At 49.7% G+C, this 10,582-nt stretch overlaps 1 protein-coding gene across 2 annotated transcripts; it reads right to left on the bottom strand.

The window, feature by feature from the left end:
* Positions 1 to 441: 441 nt before the first annotated feature.
* Positions 442 to 3,587, bottom strand: COPS7A (COP9 signalosome subunit 7A). 2 transcript variants are annotated; one of them, XM_069018589.1, is made up of 8 exons: positions 3,341 to 3,587; positions 3,186 to 3,261; positions 2,574 to 2,662; positions 2,297 to 2,499; positions 1,709 to 1,814; positions 1,204 to 1,355; positions 981 to 1,046; positions 442 to 699 (listed from the first exon to the last, which is right to left on the bottom strand). In XM_069018589.1, the coding sequence occupies exons 1-7, from the start codon at positions 3,500 to 3,502 to the stop codon at positions 1,007 to 1,009; spliced, it is 828 nt and encodes a 275-aa protein (XP_068874690.1). In that variant the 5' UTR covers positions 3,503 to 3,587; the 3' UTR covers positions 442 to 699; positions 981 to 1,006. The 2 variants fall into 2 exon arrangements, with proteins under 2 accessions (XP_068874690.1, XP_068874681.1); XM_069018580.1 differs by having other exon boundaries at positions 442 to 839.
* Positions 3,588 to 10,582: the final 6,995 nt, after the last annotated feature.

Raw genomic sequence — 10,582 nt, forward strand, 5'->3', positions numbered from 1 at the left:
TTGTGCAGCATCTATACTGTGAGAACCTCCCACATGTGGGCATTGACTCTGTTACCTTCCCCTGTCAGGCAAGGCCCCACATCACTTTCCATTCCGTCCAGGATCACAGGACACACAGTATTGACACAAGTAAGGACTTTTTCTTCAGTCTCTGCACCTTCCTCTGAGACTACCTGAAAATCAGCTTTTGAAGGGTCCAGAGGCAAATCAATCACAGAAAAAGCACTTTAAATAAGATTTATGATTAATCCTGCTTTATGGACTCTCATCCCAACAGATACCGTGGCATTACCCTTTGAAAAGGGAACTGAGTATTTTGAGGATATTCCACCCCAAAATGGGACAGAGGCTCTTAGTACCACAGCTTATTTTGGAACCTCCAGAATTGGCGTACAAGGCAAAGAGATGCCACCCACAGGAGTACAGCTTTGTATAGATATGTCCATAGATCTATATTTTTATTGTTTTATATATATTTATAATATATTTATATTTTTTTAAAAGAATCCCTTCAAAAACTACCCTCCCACCTAGCAAAACAAAGATTAAACAATCAAAGACGGTGTCCTGGAGCAAAGTATCCCAGGGGTCTCATAGAGCCAAAACGACTGCTGCGCACCAGCACCCTCTTTCCAAGCTTCTGTGATGCCCTGGGGGTGCCAAGGTGACTGTCACACATTTATGGCTCCTGAAATTGACCTGTCAAAAGACAGGGAGAGAGAAAGAGAGAAACACGTGGCCATGGCGGCGGGGGGGCTTGAGCGGTTGGGGAAACAGTGACACGTACAACCTGAAGCTCAGAGTGTGAAATGCTGTGATGAAAAGGAGGGAGACACTGCCTGGAACGTAGGTAAAGAAGATAGGAAAGAAAACAAACATGCAGGAGAGTTAGTTGGCAAGACTGATCTCAGAGAAGAACTCAGGAGCATCACACTTGAGACCCCTGCTACCCCTCCATCCCCCAAATCTCTTCCTCTCACCCTCCCAGTTGCGAAGGGAGATCCAGCTAGTTTGATTTAGACCAAATCTTCGCGCTGCCCCGGAGCCTGTGGGCACAGGGAAAAAAATAAAAATAAAAATTCAGAGTGGACACTCAGGCTCCTATCTCACTTCCTTCCAAAGTGCACACAGAGAAGTGCACTGATGTCAACACACACACACACACACACACACACACTCTCTCTGTCTGCCCACACTGCTCACCCTTTGGCTTTGGAGGTTTTCTTGCTCGCCTGGCGCTGGTTGGTGCCAGGGGCCGGCTCCCTGAGCTCCGTGAGGTGCTGCTCTGGGTCCTGGGATGTGGCTGCTGCAGCGGCTGCTGTTGTCACTTTAATGGTCTTCTTCAGGTTTGCCACCTGCAAGAGCAGCAAAGTAAGAACTAACACATTTCCCAAAGGGTTTTCTTTTTGTCTACAGGTTTTTTTTAGTTTCACTTTGGGTTTTTTCAAAAATTTGTTTCTAAAGGAAACCCTGGAGCTAAGAGCTGCAAGCTCACACCAAGCAAAAGAACCAACATCTGTCCAGGCCCCTGCACTGCAGAGGAGTATTAAGCTGATTTAAGACTCTTCTTCAGGCACAAGTCCCTGGGGGGCCTGGCTGAGGGAAAAGGCAATGCCTCTCTTCAGCAAAGACTGCAACAACCACAGGATACTGGTTCTAGCTGTTTTAAGGCAAGGGGCACTGGCTGCTCCCTGCTGCACCCACTCACCTCGCTCTCTATCTGCTGCTTCAGGGCCAGCTGTTGCTCTTTGTGCTGGTTGGCCCGGCTGACCTGCTCTTCGATGCCCGACAGGACAACCTCACAGCCCTGGCACCTGGAGAGGAGACCCAGAACTGAACAGGCCAGGGAAATGGCACAGCGTAGAGAGAAACGTGAAAGACAGCAGATTTCAACTCCAGAGGCCAAAAACACTGGGAGGTGACAGCTATGCCAGGCAGGGAAGACAGAGGGGCAGGAGTCTGACATAGTAATGCAAGGAATTATGTTATTAACTGGGAGCGGGACAGGTGACAAAGCCATGCTGGGTTAAGAACTCCAGATAAACACTGAGGAAGCCTCCTGCCAGCAGCCAGTGCTGCACAAAGGCTGCTGCGACCCCACCGCCCCACCAGCCACAAACAGGGGAATCTGGGAGATTACTTTTGGGAAATTACTTTCTGTTGGCATATCGGAAAAGGGATCGAGTAGGTCACCTCCCAACACCACCCACCCTTAGTGACACACAGAGGATCCAGGGAAGCCCCGGCCACTCCTGCAACCTTTTTTGGGTGTTAGTACTGGGGGCTTCCTCCTCACCACTCCTGCAATGTGCGGGTGATGGTGCTAAGCTCCTCCCTCCGGATGTCCCTCCCAATGCTGTAATCCACCTCCAGGCGCTGGTTCCGCTGATCCAAGCTCCCTCGCAGCACATCTGCATACACTGCCTCAATCACCAGGTCCTCCAGCTGCCGGACGTTCTTCAGCTGTAACTGCTCCAGCAGCACTGAGTAGGGGATGCACTGTGGAAACATGATGGTAACGAGCACGAGATAATCCCAGTGGGAGCAGAACTCAGGAAAAACAGGGCCACTACCTTGATCTTGGCAGCCAGAGTGACGACTGACAGGTGCCTCAGTTTGTTCTTCTGGGCCTCTGTCAAGGGAGGGAGGTTTGCTGCTTCAGCTGTTGTCAGGGGAAAGAATGGGATATTACAATTTATGCCTCATTTCCCAGTTCTATACAGAAGCATCCGTACCACACCCGTCTCTTAAAACGCCTGCACACCAATCCCCCAAGTGGTGCTTCGTCTTGCCAAGCCATCCCCATCAATTCTCAGCTCAAAAGACCTTTTCTGAGCAGCCTTTCCTCCCACCACCCTCAACTCAGCCTCTCTAGCTGTCCCATGCCTTATTTATGGGGGTCTGCACATCCCAATGGACACATAAGTCTTTCCCCTGGCCCTTCAAAAACGTCTCTGTCAGGATGCTCTTTGGCAGGCGACAAATGGCACCGTTAATTACAGCCAGGTACCCCGCTAGTCTGGGGCCCAAACCACAACCAGACGTGTGTCAGGCCGGGGTCTCAGCCCTGGCTGCACGGGGGGCCGTCGGGGGAGCGAGGCCCTCTGCGCCCGGGCGTTTCCCGCCCCGCGGGATTCCCCCCGCCGGCCCGGGGGTGGGGGCCCCGGCCCCGCGCCCGGCCTCACCCAGGTAGTCCGCGTAGGTGCCGTAGGCGAAGATGGTGAGGAGGCGGAACACGGGGGAGAACTCGCTGTCGGCCAGCTGCGGGGACACAGGGTCAGGCGGCGCCGCCGGGCCGCGGGCAGGGCCCGGCGGGGCCGCGGGGCCGGGCGGGTCTCACCTCGCGGACGGCGGGCATGTCCAGCAGCTCCCCGAACACGTAGATGCCCGGGGCCTCCAGCACCTGGTGGATCAGGCTGGCGAGCGCGGCGCCGCGGGCCGCCTTGGCCAGCAGCAGGAACTGCTCCTGGCTCTGCCCCGTCACCTTCCCCTCGGCCGCCATGGCGGGGCCCGGCCCGGCCCGGCGCGGCCGCGCTCGCTCGCCCCCCGCAGCCCCGGCCCGGGCGCTCCCGGCCGGCCCCGCGCACCCTCCCGACACCGCCGGCGCACCGCGGCCGCTTCCGCGTGTGACGCGCACCCGCCGCCCATTGGCGGAGCCGGCGGCTCGTCCCGCCTCCGCCGCTGCCCCATTGGCCGGGCCGGGCGCCGCGCGGCGGCGCAGTCCCGCCGCCAGGGCGCCCCCCGCTGGCGGGGCTGAGCGCTGCCGGCCGGGGCCGCGTCTCGTCCGTCCCACGGCCATCCCTTCCGTCCGCCGCATCCTCCGGTCGTCCCAGGCCATTCCCGGCAATTCCCAGCCATTCCCGGCAGCCCTTGCCACCCTGCCACGGCAGCGTTCATGTCCCCCGGGCGGTCCAGGCTGCGGTCTGCCTGGGGCGCAGCCTCCGCCCAGGCTGACAGCGGCCACCGGCTGGTCCCCAGCCTTGGCCTTGCTGGTCACAGGCACCAGCCAGCCCTCGACTCCATTCTGCACTTTTTTCATGCCCTGCCCTGCTCACCAGCAGCGCCTGCTCACCGTTCCCTTATTTTTCGCGACCCAGCCTCTGTCAAAACTCCCCCAAGCTGCCCAGCCACAGTGAGATGTGTCCCAACACGGCAATCAATGCCAGATGAATATTCACGTATTTATGGCTCTTGCCAGTCTGGCAAGTATCTACTCTTCATCCGTACACCAGGAAATGTTCAAGGCCAGGATTGATGGAGCTTTGAGCAAAATGGTCTAATAGCAGAGCTCCCTGCCCCCAGCAGGGGGGTTGGAACAAGATGATTTTTAAGGTCCCTTCCAACCCAAACCATTCTGTGTTTCTATGGTTAATGTTGAAATGACTGGTGAGAAAACAGATGCACTACTATATGGCATGGTGTTTTTGACATCTCAATGATCTATTCTGTAAGTACCACACCAGAATTAAAAGATGTGCATGGAATACCTTGTGTGTGCCCACACATTGCTCTCATTTTTGCTTTCGCACTATTAAGATCTCACTATTTTGGGCTGTGTTTTGGGGATATGTAAATGTAAAAAATCCTATGTTGCAAAGCACCGTACTTATGTATTTAAGCTGTGCATTTCTTAAATCCCTGCATGCCTCCCCTCCCCTACTGCATTAATTTTTACCAAAAAATGACTATACTATCTGCTGAATCATTAACCATCGCACTTGTCAAGAAATGCATCCCTGATGCAGGCAGGGTATGGCCATAAAAAGATAGTTTAAATGCTCCACAAGGATAGAAATGTTTATAGTGTACCTTAAGTATCTCTTCGTGGGTGTATGAGTTACAGCAATGCAGTCAGGAGGCATTGTTGAGGGCACGGATCCCTGTGCCAGGTGAGAGAGAATAAAAAGTGGGGGTCATTTGGGGAAAAAAACCAAAAGCTTCAGAGCTCTTCTCATTTTGTATAAATGACATGGTAGGCAGAGGTGAGTTGTGAGGGGGACTGGGAGGAATGCAGTCAGCATGCATTTCAATAAGCACTATTAAGCTGTTTGGCCAAGAGTTTCCAGTGCATCATTAATTTCCTCATGGCTGGCTCCTTCAGAAATCCACGATGATTTTCTGTGAAAGAAAAAGAGGCAACAAATCAATGGGAGCCCGATACAGTCTGTGCAGGTAGCATGGTTTTAGCATGTTAAAATCGTAGAGGTATCAGGGCAAGTTTGCACTCCAGCACGTGATTGCCAGCAAGAGATTTGGTCTTCAGCTGGATCAGTTTAGCACATATTAAAGGCAGTTGACTTGTGCTTTGCCAGACTTCTGTAAGCGTAACATCTTGAAATAAGAGTAACATCTTGAAATCTTCATCTGGGCAAAGTCTACGTTTGTTAAGGTTTTACTTGCCAGTATCAACAGCTCTCTTCTCTTGCTTTGACTCCAGTTCTTGTCACACAGCTGCTGTGGTTGAGTCATGGAGAAGGCTCCTTTGGGGTACAGTTCTGCTCCAAACACAATTTCAGAGCTAGAAAATACAACCTGTTGCTGCCTTGAGGAGCTGGATCACTGTCTCCCAAGCTCAGTTGTACAGCCATATGGATTGCCACTTCCCCCTCCCAGGGTCATCCTCTTCAGTCCCTAAGGCTCCTTTAGTGCTTGGTCTCCTCACTGAGGCTAGTGACAGAAGAAGGGAACAGTGTGGACAGCGATGGTCAGTGTGGAAAACTGAACTTCTAACATTAATAATCATGCCACAAAGATTAGGTGGACATCACTTAAAGCTAATTCCAGGCATGAGGAGCAAAACAGCTCTGAGTGCTGGGCTGGGGAAGCAAACATGTGCCCTGAGAGGGGAAGGCACCCAAACCCTCAGTCCTGCTCTTGTAGGGCACGTTTTCATTTATGTGCTCTGATGATCTCAGCTCTGAGATGTCACAGTCTCCTCTGCCTCAAAAATCTGAAGCTGAGCAAAGAAACTTCTCTGATCAGCTTCCATTGGTAACTGAGCATGGGCACAGTCAATCAGCTCTCCTAGGAAAGTGCCTCACACCCAGTGGCTCAGGGCATTGTTGGAAGCTGCCCTGGGTCCTCAATGAACAAGGTAGTAAGGAGTGTTTGTTATGCTCAGGTCAGGTAAAACGTGACCAAGACACATTTTACCCAACAGGCATTTCTTCAGGAAGACCCTGATGACCCAGGGAAGCAGGAAAGTCTATCTGTCTGTATTCTTAGAGCCAGAAATATTTGGGCTTCCCTGTATATCAGGATGAAAGGAGAAGCAGGGCAGGTAAGGTTGGATGAGAGCTGTGAAGGCAGATTACAGGGCGATATTGAAAAGAGCACCATCTCCTCCCTGCTTTTCCCTCTCTGTTTCTGTATTTAGGCCTGATTCACCATAGCCTCACACCTGCTGTCTTCACTTACACCAGTGCAGAGTGCATTCAAATCAGGTTCAAAAGTAACCCTGCTGATTTGTAGTGTTTTATTACTCTCTTCCCCACCCCCTTGCCGGCTCCTTCCATCTCAGTTTTATCTCTCTATCGATCTGTTTCTCTCACACTCTCTGACATGCTTGCTGCCTTTCATTATTAGTTAGATAAAGCCTGGCAGCCTGAGCATCCTAGCTGCATGATGCTGTCTCTGTCTTCTTCTCCACTTTGGCCCCAGGTCCTATGTCCTGTGTGCTGAGCTCCCATGTTTTCGTCTGCTCCTTCTTTATCCTGCATCAAGGGCAAAGACCAGAAGGGCCTATGAATGGCTCAGATCCTGTGCTCTCCGAATGAGAAGGTCGTCGTCTTCACAAGCACAAAAGTTATGGGTAACATCCCCCAACTTAGCAAAACTGTGCCCTCATCCCTGGATTGGGCTGCTGGGTGTTGAAATTAAATTCCAGCCGCCTGGAGTCAGTAACTTCCATGCTTTTGCTTTCCTCACAAAGCAAACACCTATCTTTATGGTCACAGGGAAACTGTGAAATGTGATTTTCATGTAACCGAAAGAGCCGAAAGTAGGAGGCGAAGAGTGCAGATGAAAGCAAGTCTGTACGACATTTCATAATTTTAAGATAAATCTTGTGACATGGAGACGTTCTGTGTTGTTATTTCTGAATGTTTGGGATTTCTGATCCTAGCTGTAACCACCCCCTAGCATCATCCCTCTCTTCTGATCTTGCTCTGATCTTTGCAGAAAGAAACCTCCATTCTCTTTGTGCTATAGATCCACTTTCTTTCCTCTGTGCTCACTGTCCCACTTTAAAGCTGTAGAACTGTACAGGCTCATTCTAGGTTGTTCCTTTCTTCGCCACCACAGAATCCAAATAACTTGTCAAAACGCTGAAGATATTTTTTTCACCAGTCCTTCTCCAAACATAGCAGAGTCACATCTCATGAGACGGTTTTTCACAACTGTGTGTAACACGGACTCCGAGACAAAAACACTGTAAGGACAAAGGAGGCTGGAGTGACTCTCTTGGATACCAACATGATACAGAAGGCATTTAACCCTTTGGCTTGTACTGGGCTAATGCACACAGGGGTTAAACCTAAAGTCAGCCCATATCAGCTGCTTGATAATTCTTCCTCTGATCTGCTCTCACAGCCCTCAGGATTTTGCAGACCAGGAACTGTCTTCCAGACAGGCCTCCGGTTGTGATTCAAAGACTCCAGAAGACAGAGGATCTTGCACTTCACTAGGTAGTTTGTTTCTGTGATTAATCACTCTCCAGTGACTGTTATTCTCTGTCAGAATATTTGGTAGACTTTTCTCCAGGAAAGGAGTGATACTGCAAGCAAGTCATGTCTCATTCTGCTTTTTGATATATTAAACAGGTTGACCTCTTTAAATTACTGAGCTCTCCAGCCTTCAGATCACCTTTGATTCAAAGTTATTTTTAAAATATGGAGCATAAAGCACTGTACAATTTTCCAGCATGAGACGTTCTCAGACACAGAGAGAGGTTTAATCGTCTCCTCGCTTCCCATCCTTACTTCTGTCTTTACACAGCCAGGGATCAGATCCATTGCTGCAGCCTGGACCACTGACTTTGTGTTCAGTTTTCTGCCTGTTATGATCCCCACATATTTTTCAGAGCACCTCTTTCCAGGACTGGAAGTTGTTCCCTGTAGATATGGACTTTTTTTTCCTGTTCATGGCTGTACAATTTGCTCTCAACCATCTTATGAGAAGTTTTATGAGAATGACCATCTTACTGAAAGGAGCAGGCCACTCTGTCCTGGTCCTATCCTCATTATTTTTAACACTCTAACAATATTTGTGCCCTCAGTAAATTGTGTCAGAATGAACTATATCTGCTCACCAAGCACTGAATAAAATGGTGAGTCATACCTGACCCGGGACTCATTCCTGGGCATCCACATAAGAAACACTGCCACTCAATGGTGGGCTTCCAGGGATGACCTCCTTTGTGTTTACAGGCATTAAATAGAGTTAACCAGCTCACTTAACCTCCTGCTCTGTTAATGTTGCATAACGCTTTTTTTTTTCTTATCAGCGTGCTTTGGGAAATTACCACTTCCAGAAGCCTGGATAGATCTAAGCCATCACCTTTTCCAAACAAACCTGTAAGTCACATCAAAGACTGACAAGAACAAAACAAGTTTATGCAGCAAGATCAGTTTCCTCCAAACCAGGCTGATTGGCATTAACTGGAGAATCTCATATCAGCTCTTTGTTGCTTTGCCTAGAATTTTTCAGGTCTTCTGTTTGCTCTTTACAAATATTCACAGGGCACAACTCTCTTCCAGTCTTCTGGGATGTCTCTGATATTCCAAAGCTTATTAACCCCTTGTTTGGTGAGCAATAGGGCAGAGGAAACTAGGTTCTTTGTGGACTTTTTGCCTGTATGTTTTGTACTTTCCACTACCATACCTTCAGCTCAGGTCTATTGATGGCACCCTTTGCACAGCTTGCCACATCTGTGAGGGGCACTTTCTTCTATAATCTGCATCACTGGGCTCCTCCACCATTCTCTAACATTACACAGCTTTTTTACATAGCTTTTTGTTATGTTTCCAAAATAACACAGCTTTCCCAACATTTTCTGGCCTGCTGGATGGACTGCTTTGACCTGTGGGGCTTTGCCCAGCAGCATGGCTACAGGCTCTGTTCCAGCACAGGCATTGGAAGCATCTCTTTCCTCTGTCAGGCTGCTGGTTTTCAAACAATTTGTTGGAGCTTATTTACCTTTTAGAATCTGGTTATTTTGTCAAATCCGTGACAACTGATAGACAGACAGGATTCTGCAGGTAGCAGGGCAACAACATAGGAAACAACACTAAAAACAGCAGCAGTGGCCTGCTTGGCCTCAGGACTCCTGGGTGTAAATGATCTGTACGTGACCACTGCCAGACAGAAATAACAGCCAGTATCACCTGATTCCATCTCTCCCATCAATTTTCCATGTAATTTTACATCAACTTTCCTTTGGAAAGGAAACCAAACAAGGCATTCCATTTATATCACGTAAGAGTGAGGTACAAGTGACATCAGCCCTTGAGCTCTCTGTTCTTGTCATCCCGATGGCTTTCCTGACTCCTCCCACCACATCTCCCAAGGTTTCCTTGGTCCCTACAAAATCGTGTTCCTTGTCCTCTCTCATATTTCTGACTCCTTTTGCTGCCTTCTGCAGTTTTACTCTTCAGGGGGATTTTCAGTGTTTGCGTCATTTGGATTTTCACCCTTTAGCTGACCTTTCCCTGGTTGAAATTTCTCCTCTGTTTTGTGCCTCCCAATTATACTAAACACATTCGTCAGGATTTGAAAAGGTCAGAAAGCCTGTGTGCCTGATGTAGCCCCTTCCAGAGCTTTCTACCCTCTGCTACTCCCAGGTGAGAAAGCAGGAAAAGAAGCACAGAGAGCAAGACAAGCTGAATGCCAACTTGTGCTGCTGCACCACGTCTGCACAGGGGGTTTCTCAGGATGAGAGTGTGAGGGATCACTGAGCAAGGTTTGCGCAGATGATTTGTACAAGTCCTGTGAGAGCTAGAGATGAAAAGGCTGGAGAGCACGACAGGAGCCTGGATAATCTCTGACATAAAGTCCCATGTACATGAAGGGGACAAAAGCTGGGGTCTTTGGTGTGTGCATGCCTGGTGACACACAGTGGTGCAGCATCTCACACAAGCCTCAGCTGTGACACCGCTGCCCGCAGTGCCCTCCTCCCACACCACGACCTCCCAGTGACAGTAAGCCTTAACATAACCACATCCCCATGCTGATATGTTCAAACACACACTGACAGCACTCCCAAGCATGTGAAAAACCTGTTGACTCTCCCAAACATGCTCACAAATACAAATGCAAGACTCAAGTATCCTGGCATGGGAAAGCTCGGAGTAGCCTGGTTCATTAGCACAGGAGCATGCAGGAGGCCTGGTGAAGAACAACAAGCTCAGAGCCTTCAGATATCTATCCAAAGTTGGCACGGCCTGTTCCGGGCATCCTGCCGTGCTCAGGTTTGGTACTGTGTGTCCATTTGTCACGTGCATCCATCCCTGATGCAGTGGCAGGCTGCTTTACAGCTCAGTGCTATCTCTACTATTTCTTTCTGGTATTTTTTTTTTTCCCAGGG

The sequence above is a fragment of the Aphelocoma coerulescens genome, chromosome 1 (assembly GCF_041296385.1).
Source record: "Aphelocoma coerulescens isolate FSJ_1873_10779 chromosome 1, UR_Acoe_1.0, whole genome shotgun sequence".
NCBI classification, from domain to species: Eukaryota; Metazoa; Chordata; class Aves; order Passeriformes; family Corvidae; genus Aphelocoma; species Aphelocoma coerulescens.

Excerpts from the sequence above, each read along its gene's own strand:
- COPS7A (XM_069018589.1), bottom strand. The coding sequence starts at position 3,502 with ATGGCGGCCGAGGGGAAGGTGACGGGGCAGAGCCAGGAGCAGTTCCTG. Across the intron at positions 2,663-3,185 it reads CACCTACGCGGACTACCTGG|CTGAAGCAGCAAACCTCCCT; the intron begins GTGAGGCCGGGC and ends CCCTGACAACAG. Across the intron at positions 2,500-2,573 it reads CTCTGGCTGCCAAGATCAAG|TGCATCCCCTACTCAGTGCT; the intron begins GTAGTGGCCCTG and ends ATGTTTCCACAG.